The sequence below is a fragment of the Cherax quadricarinatus genome, chromosome 30 (assembly GCF_038502225.1).
Source record: "Cherax quadricarinatus isolate ZL_2023a chromosome 30, ASM3850222v1, whole genome shotgun sequence".
NCBI classification, from domain to species: Eukaryota; Metazoa; Arthropoda; class Malacostraca; order Decapoda; family Parastacidae; genus Cherax; species Cherax quadricarinatus.
The window spans coordinates 19,967,738-19,985,637 of NC_091321.1; the positions used below are offsets into that span (position 1 = coordinate 19,967,738).

General features: G+C 39.0%; 1 protein-coding gene across 3 annotated transcripts in view; it reads right to left on the bottom strand.

Annotated features, from left to right (window-relative positions):
• Sgf11 (SAGA associated factor 11kDa) overlaps positions 1 to 17,900 on the bottom strand; it is a 128,471-nt gene that overhangs the window by 61,732 nt on the left and 48,839 nt on the right. For 2 of the 3 annotated variants that reach the window (XM_070089981.1, XM_070089983.1), the window contains exon 7: positions 1,073 to 7,421. The exons of the other annotated variant lie outside the window; for it this stretch is intronic. In XM_070089981.1, the coding sequence (XP_069946082.1) occupies positions 7,134 to 7,421 (288 nt within the window). In that variant the 3' untranslated portion in view covers positions 1,073 to 7,133. Of the gene's footprint in view, positions 1 to 1,072; positions 7,422 to 17,900 lie in introns of those variants that run through there. 3 annotated transcript variants of the gene reach the window in all.

The following is a 17,900-nucleotide window of genomic DNA, read 5'->3' on the forward strand; positions in this document are numbered from 1 at the left end:
CTGAGGAAGGGCTGTTGAGGTGGTTCGGATGTGGAGAGAGAATGGAGCGAAACAGAGTGACTTCAAGAGTGTATCAGTCTATAGTGGAAGGAAGGCGGGGTAGGGGTTGGCCTAGGAAAGGTTGGAGGGAGGGGGTAAAGGAGGTTTTGTGTGCGAGGGGCTTGGACTTCCAGCAGGCATGCGTGAGCGTGTTTGATAGGAGTGAATGTAGACAAATGGTTTTTAATACTTGACATGCTGTTGGAGTGTGAGCAAAGTAACATTTATGAAGGGGTTCAGGGAAACCGGCAGGCCGGACTTGAGTCCTGGAGATGGGAAGTACAGTGCCTGCACTCTGAAGGAGGAGTGTTAATGTTGCAGTTTAAAAACTGTAGTGTAAAGCACCCTTCTGGCAAGACAGTGATGGAGTGAATGATGGTGAAAGTTTTTCTTTTTCAGGCCACCCTGCCTTGGTGGGAATCGGCCAGTGTGATAATAATAAAAAAAATAAAAACTTGTTGTAACAGTCATAATTAATCACAATGTAACTATTGACGACTATGACGACAATGTAACAATGACGACTATTTCTGAATGTTTGGGTAATGAGAAAGTGAGTGACTGCCTATTAGCCACTCCACTAAGTAACATTGTAATATTGGCAGTTTGGAGGGACATCTACACTGTCATATCTGAGTGCCTCTGTGATTATGTATGAGTAATGGTGAAACTGTTGAATGATGATTTAATTTTTTTCTTTCTTTCTGAGTCACCCTTCCTTGGTGGGAAATGGCCGACACGTTAAAAAAAAAATAAAGTTTTACTGTATCATATTCACAAAAAAAATAAAAACCAGTATGAATCATTCAGTGCATTTACCTGGCATATAAAAATAATTTATAGGCCAATTATTCCAGTATAAAAGAAAGGGCTCAACCTTTATACTTAAAGAATAATGAGTGACAGAACTTTTATCAATAATGATACTTTGTTTCAGGAAAAATTAGCCATCAGAGACACAAGTCACTTCCAGGCACCACGAGGAGACAAAGGCTCAAATTTAAATGCAGTCTTAAATATTCAAAGCATTGCATGATACTGTATATTTTAATCAGATTATTCAATTCCTACATTATTTAGTGCAAAATTCATTTTCAATATGTTCTTATGTTATGTACATCAAAACTGTTCCTAAAGCCTTTATTTTCAAAATTAAATTCAAAGAACTTCTAATCAATAACATTTAACCACAGAATAACAAATCTAATTTTTAGGGCATAATGACAATCTAACCAAAGCAAGCTAAATTATTAATAGTTCTCTGAGACTGGCAGCAGACTACAAAACAGTATGACTTACATTATGTATGAAAATACTTTGGCTATGAAAGGTTTGTTTGAGATAAGTGATAATAACAACTTTTACTCACTTGATGTACAGCATACAAATGAGATTTACATTAAAACTGGTAGAACCGGCATGGTGATACCTCTTACGTTGCAGGAAGAAGACAGAAATTCGCTGAACGAGGCATTTGCTAAAGGTGTTTTGCTACGAGTGGCTTCTTCAGTCTTAATACAAAGTAGCTAGAACAAGTTTCGAATTTATCACTGATCATGACAAACAGTCACAAAAGTAGCTACCACTGCCTTGACTCCATGAAAGATTTGGTGAAAAATAAGTATACATATAGACAGTTTGGAGGGATATGTTGTGTATCTTTATACGTATATGCTTCTAAACTGTTGTATTCTGAGCACTTCTGCAAAAGCAGTGATAATGTGTGAGTGTGGTGAAAGTGTTGAATGATGATGAAAGTATTTTCTTTTTGGGGATTTTCTTTCTTTTTTGGGTCACCCTGCCTCGGTGGGAGACGACCGACTTCTTGAGGAAAAAAAAAAAATAGACATTTAGAAAATTCCACTATCAAGCTGGCATTTGCACCATACCTGCAGTGATTACACTAAGGAGTACATGAGCAAAACACCTGGAACACTAAAAAATCAGATATCAAGAACACATACACACCTGCAGTAGAGATGGCCAAAATAATTCCTAATCACAACATATAACAGTACAAGGATATATGAAATTTAATGAAATTAAGTTGAAAAGTCAAGAAAATCATTCACACAAATGCAAATGTTTAAAAGCAGTCATGAAGACAATCACCAACACCATACCGTAGGCATCAGGAGGGTGTATAAATCTGTAGTAGAGAGAAATTGGGGTAGGGATCATCCTTCTAAAGGTTGGAGAGGGCAGAGGTGGTTTTGTGTGTGACAAACCTGTGTGAGTGTTAGATAGGAGAGGATGGGGGAAAGTATTTTTTACAACAGCATGATGTTGGAGTGTGAGCAAGGTAATATTTATGAAAGGATTCAGGGAAACCAGTTAGCTGCTTTTTTTTTTTTTTTTTTTTGGGGGGGGGGGTCAACCTACCTAAGTGGAAGGCGACTAGTGTGTTAAAACAAAATACTGCCAGTTCTAGTTATTGTACTCTGTATTAGGACTGAAGAAGCCACTCATGGGAAAACATTTTCTTAGTAAATGTACTGATCAATGTGTCTTTTACCTAATACTACATATAAACTGCTTGAGAAAAATGAGGTACTAACATTAATTAGCATTATGTACAAAACTGAAGCCTGGATGAACAGGGAACAAACCCTCAAACACCCAAAAATTGTGTGTGGCACTTCTAAGCCTTTCTTATTAATACAATGGTAATAATAGTAATAATTATTACAACACTGAAAGTTTTGCCTCTTGTTTTTGTGACCTCAAATGCATCCTTCTCATAGTATGCTGAACCAATAAAGAAAAAAAAATCACTCCATTTACAGCAGTTAGTACAGTACTTGTTAAAACAGTATCATATATCGTAGTTGCTAATGGAAGCAATAAATTTAAAACTATGTAAATCACATGGAGCTACAACTTGGATACCTCTCTGGTAGAATCCCATTATTTAAAATATATCTTTACTTTCAATGAACAGAATTCATAAGTAAAACCTAATAAAATGTACTAATATCAACCATGAACTCAAAAATTACATTGTTAAAGAATGTGGCACAATCAAATATGAACTTTCCACAATTACAATACAACATTCAACTAACCATAAAGATTAAAGAAGAGACTTAATTACTACAGCTTTATTTATACTGATATTTCCACATTATTTGAATCTTACTGAAAAAGAATGTGAGGAAGAAAAGAAAAAAATATCGAATTACTACAGCTGCCTGAAAAGAATAGAAGTCTTAAACCTTTTCTAGGTACAGCATATACTGTAGCAAAAAACAACTATTGTATGTGTTCAGCTGGTCCCTTAATATTGCTAGACTTGAGCTACCTTGTTCCTTTATGATTACGCTGTAGCAATCACAATCAACACAACATATTAAGGAATATGGTGGCCCTTATATGCGTAAACTAATATGTAAACAAACTTGACTTAGTAAAGTGCATACATTACAAGTACACTTTATAAAAATTGGGCCCTAATCAGACATTTTCTAGACCAATGGGTACTGATAAGTACCCGCCTATAGGTAACCGATGTCAAATTGATCCTGTAATCTTTCAAATACTATTTTCATTACTTTAGGCTTGGTTAAAGAAATCCATAAAAATGTATATTTAATCACAAAAAAGGCAAATACTGTACAGAAGGCTGTAAGCATAACCAGGAAACATTCTAAGCTGCACAATTATGACATGGTGCAAGAATTTATAATTTTGGTATTGCAATATCTTTGTTTTTGCCCCAGTCCTCTTGTGCCATATCAGTGTTCCTTTCTCAATAGCCAAAAACAATGCAAGGTTAAATTTAGAAACTGTTATTGTTCATGGTAATACTGAATTGTACCTCTTGATACTCTACACTTTATTCTGAAATATTTACTTACAGACCTTAGGACCTACGGTAGGAAATACATCAAAGTGTATAAAACTAAGCATGTAAATTATTAAGACATAAGCACAAAATAAGGTAAAATATGACCCCATTGACTATGTAGTCATGAGCACAGGGAATTTTAATTTAATGCGATGTTTCACAAACCTGAGTGAACTAAAAGGAATGGAATAAAAATTCTAAAGCTCAATTCTTGTTACAATATACAAGATATGGGCCATTAAGCATTGGAGACGCTAAAGAGAATTGACAAAATCCAATGGCAAATTCCACCACCAACAGTAATTCTACATGTGCTTCAAATAAATATACAGTAATTAAACATGCCAATGAGATGAACATATTTAGTTTAACTCCAAAACTGTGTGATGTATATCATACATCAGGGGACCAGACTGTTTGATGTATGATGTACATCACAAGCTGTACACCTTCAACTATGCCGCCTGCCAACATTTCGCATCACGGATAAGCTGTGAGGGCCACCTACCATCTCCTCATGCCTGGGAAAACAACCTAGGACCAGGGAGGTCATAGGTACCACTGCCTCAATAGTACAAATAACAATCTGGACCTGTCATGCCACCACCAGCTTCCCTGTCAACAATCAGGGTGTGGAACTTGCAAGAATATGCATTATTTGTTCTAAATTTATTACAATTTCATAATAGTAACTATAGAATTCAGCCAAACAGCACAGTATGAAGATTTAACCTAATCCAGTGAAGTCAAACAATGTGACATATTTCCATGTTTAGAGAGTATCACACCTAACAACAACTCTAATACCATTAGATTTTCTTGTATACAGGTCTCCCTCAACATTCGCAAGGGTTAGGGGATCAAGAGCCTCGTGAATGTTGAAAAACCGTGAATGTTTGGTGCCCCAATATATTGTAGGGAAATATATTACAATACTGCTTCCTTAACTTGTTGAACCATGAATAATCATAAAATACATGAAAACGTCGTAAATTGTACTATATATATACATGTTATGCTTTAATAATGTATGTTATTTAATAACATGTATGTTATTAAATACCACAGACTCCACCACTGCGAGTCCCTACTACCCTCCCTCCGACCCCCGCAACTGGCAGCCAGCCCTCCCACCACTCAGTGTGGCGAGTGTTTTGTTTGTTCATTATTTGCTATTAAACTACAGAATAAATAATGTAAACCCATTCATGACTGCATATTGGAATGGCTATTAGGAAAGGTATTAGACGGTGACATCATGTGTTTACTCTTGAACACAGCAAAGAATCGAACATTTCTGTTATTGCTAATAATAACAATAGTAATAATAATAATAATAATAATAATAATAATAATAATAATAATAATAATAATAATAATAATAATAATAATAAATACAATATAATTGAAGAAGGAAATTGTACAAAAATACGAGGGAGTGGTTGACACATCATCAGTGTGACTTTGTTTATGCTGGAGTGAACATTAGTCTCCCTGCTCTTCCAAACATTTCACAATAATTCAGCGGTTGAGGCAGTGGTATTTAATAACATATATGTTATAAATAATAATAGTACATGTTATTATTAATAACATGTATTATTATTAACATGTATGTATTTAATAACATATATGTTATAAATAATAATAGTACATATTATTAATAACATGTATTATTATTAACATGTATGTTATTAAATACCATTGCCTCAATCACTCCAGTCACACTCAATCTACAAGCACCAAATACAATGAATTATTGTGAAATGTTTGGAAGAGCAGGGAGACTAATGTTCACTCCAGCATAAACAAAGTCACACTGACGATGTGTCAACCACTCCCTCATATTTTTGTACAATTTCCTTCTTCAATTATATCATATTTATTATTATTATTATTATTATTACTATTGTTATTATTAGCTGTAGCAGAAATGTTTAATACTTTGCAGTGTTCAAGAGTAAACACATGATGTCACCGTCTAATACCTGTCCGAATAGCCATTCCAATAGTATGCAGTCATGAATGGGTTTACATTATTTATACTGTAGTTTAATAGCAAATAATGAACAAACAAAACACTCACCACACTGAGTGGTGGGAGGGCTGGCTGCCAGTTGCGGGGGTTGGAGGGAAGGTAATAGGGACTCGCAGGTGGCGGGAAACTTAAATATGATTTGGCGGCTGGGAATTTGGTGGCTGGGAATTTGGCGGTTGGGAATTCGCGAATGTGTGAAGCCCGTGAAAGTTGAAAACGTGAATGTTGAGAGAGACCTGTATAGTGTGAGAAGACAAACACAATCAACAAAAATAAATCATTTTCAGTGAATACTACAACTGGGGCTATGAAGCGTTATGCCTCTTCCCTTACTTCAAGTTCTAAAATAAAATGAAACACATCTAATACTGTAAGACACTAGATGTAAAAAAAATAAAAAAAAATAAGCATAATTTGGCATAAATAAATAAAAAAATTAAATACTGTTATACGCACTTATGTTGATGTTGTCAACAATTGATTGTTTCTTGCCAACTTCGACACACCATAAAGCCCTGTGTTTTCCTTTGATTTCAGCTTTCTTTCAATAGTTCTATTTAGGAAAATAGGCTCTTCCAAGCTGTAAGAGAAAATTTTCAAAAAAAAATTTCACAAACACGCAGCCCTTTTTCTGGGTCTACCACAGTTTAAGGGATAAACTACTAACTGTAAACCAATTAGGATATCTTCCAATGTACTAGATTATAACCACAACCATGTCAGTCACAGTGGACCACGTCCAGCTACGATGGACCGTGCCTAGCAATGGTAGACTATGTTCAGCCACGGTGGTCTGTGTTTAGCTGTGATAGACTGCATCTAGACATGGTCGATGATACCCAGCCATATTGGATAACTATAAAGAGGCATCTGACCAAACCCGAAACTCCACATCTAATGCTCACTTTGGATATAAAGTTAAAAAAAACACAACACAATTTTTCACAAACTTTGCTGCTTCACACCCAATTTGCTACTTCACTGATTCATCTTGAATGTGTTAAAATAAAGGTTTTCCTACCAAAACAAAGCAATGGTCTATGAGAAGCAAGCAGAGTCATTATACCCATGACCAACATATTATACTCATCAAGTTCCCTGTTAATCTGTAGCTAATTTTGATTCAATAAATATCATGTTGCTATGTTACAAACACCATACCTTGATTATGAAAGCTATTCTACACTGTTGTTGATTAAAATTGCTAACTCAGTCTAATAATGAGCCATGACTGCTACTGGAGCTCTTGGAAGATTTTGATGATGATTTCTTCTTAGATTTGTTTCCACTTCTCTTCGCTAAGGACGAAGTGGAATTGTTTGTAGAAGTAGAATCTGCTGGGGAGGTGGTGTTGGAGTGGTCATTATCCCATGATGAAGCAAGCTGCCCATCATCAAGGCCATCAATATCAACATGCATGTCTTCTGCGTCACCTAAACTCCGACTCGTTGAGTCAGCAGCACGAGTTGTAGTTTCTCCTCCTGACCCGTTAAGAACCTAGTAATTTACATTAATTTTAGAAATGAAATGAACATGGAGCCACAGAAAGTGAAAAGAAAGGCCCTGTCATTTTATGTATGTACAGTATATGTAGTAGGTTGGTAGACAGCAACCACCCAGGGAGGTACTACCGTCCTGCCAAGTGAGTGTAAAACGAAAGCCTGTAATTGTTTTACATGATGGTAGGATTGCTGGTGTCTTTTGTCTGTCTCATAAATATGCAAGATTAGAGGTACGTCTTGCTACTTCTACTTACACTTAGGTCACACTACACGTTTATTTATACACACTCATCCGAGTTTTCTTTGATTTTATCTTAGTTCTTGTTCTAATTACTTTTCCTTTTATATCCATGGGGAAGTGGAATAAGAATCTTTCCTCCGTAAGCCATGCGTGTTGTAAAAGTCAACTAAAATGCCAGGAACAATGGGCTAGTAACCCCTTTTCCTGTAATAATTACTAAAAAGAATAAGAAGAAGAAAATTGTCAAAGTGGGAAGTCTGAATGTGCATGGATGTTGTGCGAATGATAAGAAAGAGATGATTGTGGATGTTATGAATGAGAAGAAGCTGGATGTCCTAGCTTTAAGTGAAACAAAGCTGAAGGGGGTGGGTGAGTTTCAGTGGAGAGGAATAAATGGGATTAGGTCAGGGGTTTCTAATAGAGTTAGAGCTAAAGGAGTAGCAATAATACTGAAGGATAAGCTATGGCAGGAAAAGAGGGACTGTAAATATGTTAATTCAAGGATTATGTGGAGTAAAACAAAGGTTGGATGTGAGAAGTGGGTTATAGTAAGTGTATATTCACCTGGGGAAGAGAGAAGTATAGAAGAGAGAGAGAGAGATTTTGGGAAATGTTGAGTAAATGCGTGGGGAGTTTTGAACCGAGTGTGAGAGTACTTGCGGTTGGGAATTTTAATGCTAAAGTGAGTAAAAATGTTGTGGAGGGAGTAGTAGGTAAATTTGGGGTACCAGAGGTAAATGAAAATGGGGAGCCTTTAATTGAGATATGCGTAGAAAGAGGTCTGGTAATAAGTAATACATATTTTATGAAAAAGAGGATAAATAAATATACGTACAAGGTATGATGTAGCACGTAATGAAAGTACATGTAGTTTGTTAGATTATGTATTGGTGGATAAAAGGTTGATGGGTAGGCTCCAGGATGCACACATTTATAGAGGGCAACTGATATATCGGATCATTATCTAGTTGTAGCTACAGTTAGAGTAAGAGGTAGATGGGAAAAGAGGAAGGTGGCAACAATAAGCACGAGGGAGGTGAAAGTGTATAAACTAAGGGAGGAGGAAGTTCAGGTGAAATACAAGCAACTATTGGCAGAAAGGTGGGCTGGTGCAAGTATGAGTAGTGGGGATGATGGTTGAAGAGAGTTGGAATAGTTTTAAAAATGCAGTATTAGAATGTGGGGCAGAAGTTTGTGGTTATAGGAGGGTGGGTGCAGGAGGAAAGAGGAGTGATTGGTGGAATGATGAAGTAAAGGGTGTGATAAAAGAGAAAAAGGTAGCTTATGAGAGGTATTTACAAAGCAGAAGTGTTATAAGAAGAGTAGAGTATATGGAGAGTAAAAAAAAAGGGGAAGAGAGTGGTGAGAGAGTGCAAAAGGAGAGCGGATGGTAGAATGGGACAGGTACTGTCAAGAAATTTTAATGAAAATAAGAAAAAATTTTGGAGTGAGTTAAACAAGTTAAGAAAGCCTAGGGAACAAATGGATTTGTCAGTTAAAAACAGATAGGGGAGTTAGTAGATGGGGAGATGGAGGTTTTGGGTAGATGGAGAGAATATTTTGAGGAACTTTTAAATGTCGACGAAGAAAGGGAGGCGGTAATTTCATGCACTGGACAGGGAGGTATACCATCTTTTAGGAGTGAAGAAGAGCAGGATGTGAGTGGGGGGGAGGTGCGTCAGGCATTACGTAGAATGAAAGGGGGTAAAGCAGCTGGAACTGATGGGATCATGACAGAAATGTTAAAAGCAGGGGGAGACATAGTGTTGGAATGGTTGGTATTTTTGTTTAACCCTTTGAGGGTCGACAGGCCCTCTCAGAAACTCGTTCTCAGGGTCGGCCAAATTTAAAAAAAAAAAGAAATAATTTTTTCTTATGAAAAGATAGAGAATCTTTTCCCGATCATAATGACACCAAAATTATGAGATTTGATGGAAAACTTATGGAAGTATGCTTTCGCGAAGTTAGTGGTCTCGGCGATATTTACGCATCGGCGATTTTGCCCACTTTGAGCCTCATTTTCGGCCAATTCCACTGTACTAGTCAACAAAAAACATGAATATTTCGCTAGAACATTTTTTCTATTGAATAAGTGCAAGAAACCACCCATTTACGATTTTCAACTATCCAATACAGTGGTCAGAATTTAGCAATTTTGCCAATTTCACACAAATTTCAAAAAATGCCAATTTCCGAATAGGGTCCAGAACAAACAAGAAATACATTCCTGGCACTAAAATGACATTTCCTCTGGTCATTAGTCACGTCTCAAGGCCCCTCTTATATTCTTTTGCTTTCCACTTTGAATTTTTATTCTCACAAAAATTAGAAGATTTACTGTTATGCAGACTACTGCATTAGTGTAAAAAAAGGTATAAATAACATTGGCGCACTTGCAAAAGAATATTAGACTCACCAGTTGACGTGTATTAGACGCTTGGCATGATTTGTTTACTTTTGAACTTTGGTAAAAATAGAACATTTCTGCTACTTTGAGCTCAATTTCAAGGTACTTTTCATTGTAAAACCAGTCAAAATCATCTTAATTTCTGTGATATGCCTTCCATTCTATAAAATGAGACCAAGAAAGCTAGAATACAACAATAAATACCATACGAAAATACAGTGCAAAGTCGCTGTTTTATTCCAAAAAAACGGTCAAAGTTTTTTTTTTTCTCATTATGCACTGTGTGCTTCAGGATTTTTTTTATACCGTGCACACTGACCACATAGACCCATTCTTTCATATGGAGGCCTACCAGCCTTTTCCCGCGAGATTTGACGGCGCTAGAATTTATGCGTACTAGTACGTCAAAAACCCCTGCGCATAAGACGTACTAGTACGTCCAAAACCCTCAAAGGGTTAATAAATGTTTGAAAGAGGGGAAGGTACCTAGGGATTGGCGGAGAGCATGTATAGTCCCTTTATATAAAGGGAAGGGGGACAAGAGAGATTGTAAAAATTATAGAGGAATAAATTTACTGAGTGCTCCATGGGGAAGTGGAACAGAATTTTTCCTCCGTAAGCCATGCGTGTTGTAAGAGGTGACTAAAATGCCGGGAGCAAGGGGGTAGTAACCCTTTCTCCTGTATATATTACTAAATGTAAAAGGAGAAACTTTCGTTTTTCCTTTTGGGCCACCCCACCTTGGTGGGATACGGCCAGTGTGTTGAAAGAAAGAAAGAAAGAAGTTTACTGAGTATACCAGGAAAAGTGTACGGTAGGGTTATTATTGAAAGAATTAGAGGTAAGACAGAATGTAGAATTGCGGATGAGCAAGGAGGTTTTAGAGTGCGTAGGGGATGTGTAGATCAAGTGTTTACATTGAAGCATATATGTGAGCAGTATTTAGATAAAGGTAGGGAAGTTTTTATTGCATTTATGGATTTAGAAAAGGCATATGATAGAGTGGATAGGGAAGCAATGTGGCAGATGTTGCAAGTATATGGAACAGGTGGTAAGTTACTAAATGCTGTAAAGAGTTTTTATGAGGATAGTGTGGCTCAGGTTAGGGTGTGTAGAAGATTGGGAGACTATTTCCCGGTAAAAGTAGGTCTTAGACAGGGATGTGTAATGTCACCATGGTTGTTTAATATATTTATAGATGGGGTTGTAAAAGAAGTAAATGCTAGGGTGTTTGGGACAGGGGTGGGATTAAATTATGGGGAATTAAATACAAAATGGGAAGTGACACAGTTACTTTTTGCTGATGATACTGTGCTTATGGGAGATTCTAAAGAAAAACTGCAAAGGTTAGAGGACGAATTTGGGAGTGTGTGTAAAGGTAGAAAGTTGAAAGTGAACATAGAAAAGAGTAAGGTGATGGGAGTATCAAATGATTTAGATAAAGAAAAATTGGATATCAAATTGGGGAGGAGGAGTATGGAAGAAGTGAATGTTTTCAGATATTTGGGAGTTGACGTGTCAGCGGATAATTTATGAAGGATGAGGTTAATCATAGAACTGATGAAGAAAAAAAGGTGAGTGGTGCATTGAGGTATATGTGGAGGCAAAAAATGTTATCTATGGAGGCAAAGAAGGGAATGTATGAAAGTATAGTAGTACCAACACTATTATATGGGTGTGAAGCTTGGGTTGTAAATGCTGCAATGAGGAGGTAGTTGGAGGCAGTGGAGATGTCCTGTCTAAGGGCAATGTGTGGTGTAAATATTACGCAGAAAATTCGGAGTGTAGAAATTAGGAGAAGGTGTGGAGTTAATAAAAGTATTAGTCAGAGGGCTGAAGAGGGTTTGTTGAGGTGGTTTGGTCATTTAGAGAGAATGGATCAAAGTAGAATGACATGGAGAGCGTATAAATCTGTAGGGGGAAGGAAGGCGGGGTATGGGTCGTCCTCGAAAAGGTTGGAGGGAGGGGGTAAAGGAGGTGTTGTGGGCGAAGGGTTTGGACTTCCAGCAAGCGTGCGTGAGCGTGTTAGATAAGAGTGAATGGAGACAAATGGTATTTGGGACCTGACGATCTGTTGGAGTGTGAGCAGGGTAATATTTAGTGAAGGGATTCAGGGAAACCGGTTATTTTATTTAACCGGACTTGAGTCTTGGAAATGGGAAGTACAATGCCTGCACTCTAAAGGAGGGGTTTGAGATATTGGCAGTTTTGAGGGATATATTGTGTATTTTTATATGTATATACTTCTAAACTGGGATGCTTGAATGTGCGTGGATGTAGTGTGGATGACAAGAAACAGATGATTGCTGATGTTATGAATGAAAAGAAGTTGGATGTCCTGGCCCTAAGCGAAACAAAGCTGAAGGGGGTAGGGGAGTTTCGGTGGGGGGAAATAAATGGGATTAAATCTGGAGTATCTGAGAGAGTTAGAGCAAAGGAAGGGATAACAGTAATGTTGAAGGATCAGTTATGGAAGGAGAAAAGAGAATATGAATGTGTAAATTCAAGAATTATGTGGATTAAAGTAAAGGTTGGATGCGAAAAGTGGGTCATAATAAGCGTGTATGCACCTGGAGAAGAGAAGAATGTAGAGGAGAGAGAGAGATTTTGGGAGATGTTAAGTGAATGTATAGGAGCCTTTGAACCAAGTGAGAGAGTAATTGTGGTAGGGGACCTGAATGCTAAAGTAGGAGAAACTTTTAGAGAGGGTGTGGTAGGTAAGTGTGGGGTGCCAGGTGTAAATGATAATGGGAGCCCTTTGATTGAACTTTGTATAGAAAGGGGTTTAGTTATAGGTAATACATATTTTAAGAAAAAGAGGATAAATAAGTATACAAGATATGATGTAGGGCGAAATGACAGTAGTTTGTTGGATTATGTATTGGTAGATAAAAGACTGTTGAGTAGACTTCAGGATGGACATGTTTATAGAGGGGCCACAGATATATCAGATCACTTTCTAGTTGTAGCTACACTGAGAGTAAAAGGTAGATGGGATACAAATAGAATAGAAGCATCAAGGAAGAGAGAGGTGAAGGTTTATAAACTAAAAGAGGAGGCAGTTAGGGTAAGATATAAACAGCTATTGGAGGATAGATGGGCTAATGAGAGCATAGGCAATGGGGTCAAAGAGGTATGGGGTAGGTTTAAAAATGTAGTGTTAGAGTGTTCAGCAGAAGTTTGTGGTTACAGGAAAGTGGGTGCGGGAGGGAAGAGGAGCGATTGGTGGAATAATGATGTAAAGAGAGCAGTAAGGGAGAAAAAGTTAGCATATGAGAAATTTTTACTAAGTAGAAGTGATGCAAGGAGAGAAGAGAATATGGAGAAAAAGAGAAAGTTAAGAGAGTGGTGAAGCAATGTAAAAAGAGAGCAAATGAGAGAGTGGGTGAGATGTTATCAACAAATTTTGTTGAAAATAAGAAAAAGTTTTAGAGTGAGATTAACAAGTTAAGGAAGCCTAGAGAATAAATGGATTTGTCAGTTAAAAATAGGAGAGGAGAGTTATTAAATGGAGAGTTAGAGGTATTGGAAAGATGGAGGGAATATTTTGAGGAATTGTTAAATGTTGATGAAGATAGGGAAGCTGTGATTTTGTGTATAGGGCAAGGAGGAATAACATCTTGTAGGAGTGAGGAAGAGCCAGTTGTGAGTGTGGGGGAAGTTCGTGAGGCAGTAGGTAAAATGAAAGGGGGTAAGGCAGCCGGGATTGATGGGATAAAGATAGAAATGTTAAAAGCAGGTGGGGATATAGTTTTGGAGTGGTTGGTGCAATAAATGTATGGAAGAGGGTAAGGTACCTAGGGATTGGCAGAGAGCATGCATAATTCCTTTGTATAAAGGCAAAGGGGACAAAAGAAGTGCAAAAATTATAGGGGGATAAGTCTGTTGAGTATACCTGGTAAAGTGTATGGTAGAGTTATTATTGAAAGAATTAAGAGTAAGACGGAGAATAGGATAGCAGATGAACAAGGAGGCTTTAGGAAAGGTAGGGGGTGTGTGGACCAGGTGTTTACAGTGAAACATTTAAGTGAACAGTATTTAGATAAGGCTAAAGAGGTCTTTGTGGCATTAATAGATTTGGAAAAGGCGTATGACAGGGTGGATAGGGGGGCAATGTGGCAGATGTTGCAGGTGTATGGTGTAGGAGGTAGGTTACTGAAAGCAGTGTAGAGTTTTTACGAGGATAGTGAGGCTCAAGTTAGAGTATGTAGGAAAGAGGGAAATTATTTCCCAGTAAAAGTAGGCCTTAGACAAGGATGTGTGATGTCACCCTGGTTGTTTAATATATTTATAGATGGGGTTGTAAGAGAAGTAAATGCGAGGGTCTTGGCAAGAGGCGTGGAGTTAAAAGATAAAGAATCACACAAAGTGGGAGTTGTCACAGTTGCTCTTTGCTGATGACACTGTGCTCTTGGGAGATTCTGAAGAGAAGTTGCAGAGATTGGTGGATGAATTTGGTAGGGTGTGCAAAAGAAGAAAATTAAAAGTGAATACAGGAAAGAGTAAGGTTATGAGGATAACAAAAAGATTAGGTGATGAAAGATTGGATATCAGATTGGAGGGAGAGAGTATGGAGGAGGTGAATGTATTCAGATATTTGGGAGTGGACGTGTCAGCGGATGGATCTATGAAAGATGAGGTGAATCATAGAATTGATGAGGGGAAAAGGGTGAGTGGTGCACTTAGGAGTCTGTGGAGACAAAGAACTTTGTCCTTGGAGGCAAAGAGGGGAATGTATGAGAGTATAGTTTTACCAACGCCCTTATATGGGTGTGAAGCATGGGTGATGAATGTTGCAGTGAGGAGAAGGCTGGAGGCAGTGGAGATGTCATGTCTGAGGGCAATGTGTGGTGTGAATATAATGCAGAGAATTCGTAGTTTGGAAGTTAGGAGGAGGTGCGGGATTACCAAAACTGTTGTCCAGAGGGCTGAGGAAGGGTTGTTGAGGTGGTTCGGACATGTAGAGAGATTGGAGCCAAACAGAGTGACTTCAAGAGTGTATCAGTCTGTAGTGGAAGGAAGGCGGGGTAGGGGTCGGCCTAGGAAAGGTTGGAGGGAGGGGATAAAGGAGGTTTTGTGTGCGAGGGGCTTGGACTTCCAGCAGGCATGCGTGAGCGTGTTTGATAGGAGTGAATGGAGACAAATGGTTTTTAATACTTGACGTGCTGTTGGAGTGTGAGCAAAGTAACATTTATGAAGGGGTTCAGGGAAACCGGCAGGCCGGACTTGAGTCCTGGAGATGGGAAGTACAGTGCCTGCACTCTGAAGGAGGGGTGTTAATGTTGCAGTTTAAAAATTGTAGTGTAAATCACCCTTCTGGCAAGACAGTGATGGAGTGAATGATGGTGAAAGTTTTTCTTTTTCGGGCCACCCTGCCTTGGTGGGAATCAGCCAGTGTGATAATAAAAAAAATAACAATAATAAATACTTCTAAACTGTTGTGTTCTGAGCACCTCTGCAAAAACAGTGATTATGTGTGAGTGAGGTGAAAGTGTTGAATGATGATGAAAGTATTTTCTTTTTGGGGATTTTCTTTCTTCTTGGGTCACCCTGCCTCGGTGGGAGACGGCCGACTTGTTGAAGAAAAAAAAAATCTATGTAAATATATGTATCTATGTACATTTGTGTGTGTGTGCATGTGCATGTGTGTGTATGTATACTTACCTAGGTGTGGTTGCTGTGGTTGAGTCATAGCTCCTCCATGTGTGTACTCACCTAGTTGTGGTTGCAGGGGTCGATTCACAGCTCCTGGCCCTGCCTCTTCACTGGCTGCTACTCGGTCACTCTTCCCACTCCATGACCTTTATCAATCCTCTTCTTAAAGCTATGTATGGATCCTGCCTCCACTGCATCACTTCCCAAACTATTCCACTTCCTGACAACTCTGTGACTTAAGAAATACTTCCTAACAACCCTGTGGTTCATCTGAGTCTTCAACTTCCAACTGTGACCCCTTGTTGCTGTGTCCCATCTCTGGAACATCCTGTCTCTGTCCACCTTGTCGATTCCTCTGAATATTTTATATGTCGTTAGTGAGTGAGAGAGTGAGAGAGTGAGTGTGAGAGTGTGAGAGAGAGAGAGAGAGAGAGAGAGAGAGAGAGAGAGAGAGAGAGAGAGAGAGAGAGAGAGAGAGAGAGAGAGTGAGTGTGAGTGTGAGTGTGAGTGTGTGTGTGTGTGTGTGTGTGTGTGTGAGTGTGTGTGTGTGTGTGTGAGTGTGTGTGTGTGTGTGTGTGTGTGTGTGTGTGTGTGTGTGTGTGTGTGTGTGTGTGTGTGTGTGTGTGTGTGTGTGTGTGTGTGTGTATGTGTGTATGTGTGTATGTGTGTGTGTGTGTGTGTGTACTCATCTATTTGTACTCACCTATTTGTGGTTGCAGGGGTCGAGTCCCAGCTCCTGGCCCCGCCTCTTCACCGGTTGCTACTAGGCCCTCTCTCTCCCCGCTCCATGAGCTTAATCAAACCTCGTCTTAAAACTGTGTATGGTTCCTGCCTCCACTACGTCATTTTCTAGGCTATTCCACTGCCTTACAACTTTATGACTGAAGAAATACTTCCTACTATCTCTCTGACTCATTTGTGTCTTCAACTTCCAATTGTGGCCTCTTGTTTCTGTGTCCCCTCCCTGGAACATCCTGTCCTTGTCCACCTTGTCTATTCCACGCAGTATTTTATATGTCGTTATCATGTCTCCCTTGACCCTCCTGTCCTCCAGTGTCGTCAGGCCGATTTCCCTTAATCTTTCTTCATAGGACATTCCCCTTAGCTCTGGAACTAACCTTGTTGCAAACCTTTGTACTTTCTCTAGTTTCTTGACGTGCTTTATCAAGTGCGGGTTCCAAACAGGTGCTGCATACTCCAGTATGGGCCTGACATACACGGTGTACAGTGTCTTGAACGATTCCTTACTAAGGTATCGGAATGCTGTTCTCAGGTTTGCCAGGCGCCCATATGCTGCAGCAGTTATCTGATTGATGTGTGCTTCCGGAGACATGCTCGGTGTTATACTCACCCCAAGATCTTTCTCCTTGAGTGAGGTTTGCAGTCTTTGGCCACCTAGCCTATACTCTGTCTGTGGTCTTCTGTGCCCTTCCCCTATCTTCATGACTTTGCATTTGGCAGGATTAAATTCGAGAAGCCATTTGCTGGACCAGGTGTCCAGTCTGTCCAGGTCTCTTTGAAGTCCTGCCTGGTCCTCATCAGATTTAATTCTCCTCATTAACTTCACATCATCTGCAAACAGGGACACTTCTGAGTCTAACCCTTCCATCATGTCGTTCACATATACCAAAAATAGCACTGGTCCTAGGACCGACCCCTGTGGGACCCCGCTCGTCACAGGTGCCCACTGTGATACATCATTCCGTACCATGACTCGTTGTTGCCTCCCTGTCAGGTATTCTCTGATCCATTGCAGTGCCCTTCCTGTTATATGCGCCTGATGCTCTAGCTTCTGCACTAATCTCTTGTGAGGAACTGTGTCAAAGGCCTTCTTGCAGTCCAAGAAGATGCAATCAACCCACCCCTCTCTCTCGTGTCTTACTTCTGTTATTTTATCATAAAACTCCAGAAGGTTTGTGACACAGGATTTGCCTTACGTGAATCCGTGCTGGTTGGCATTTATACTCTTGTTCCATTCCAGGTGCTCCACCACTCTCCTCCTGATAATCTTCTCCATAATTTTGCGTACTATACACGTCAATGACACAGGTCTGTAGTTTAGTGCCTCTTTTCTGTCTCCTTTTTTAAAAATGGGAACTACATTTGCCGTCTTCCATACCTCAGGTAGTTGTGTGTGTGTGTGTGTGTGTGTGTGTGTGTGTGTGTGTGTG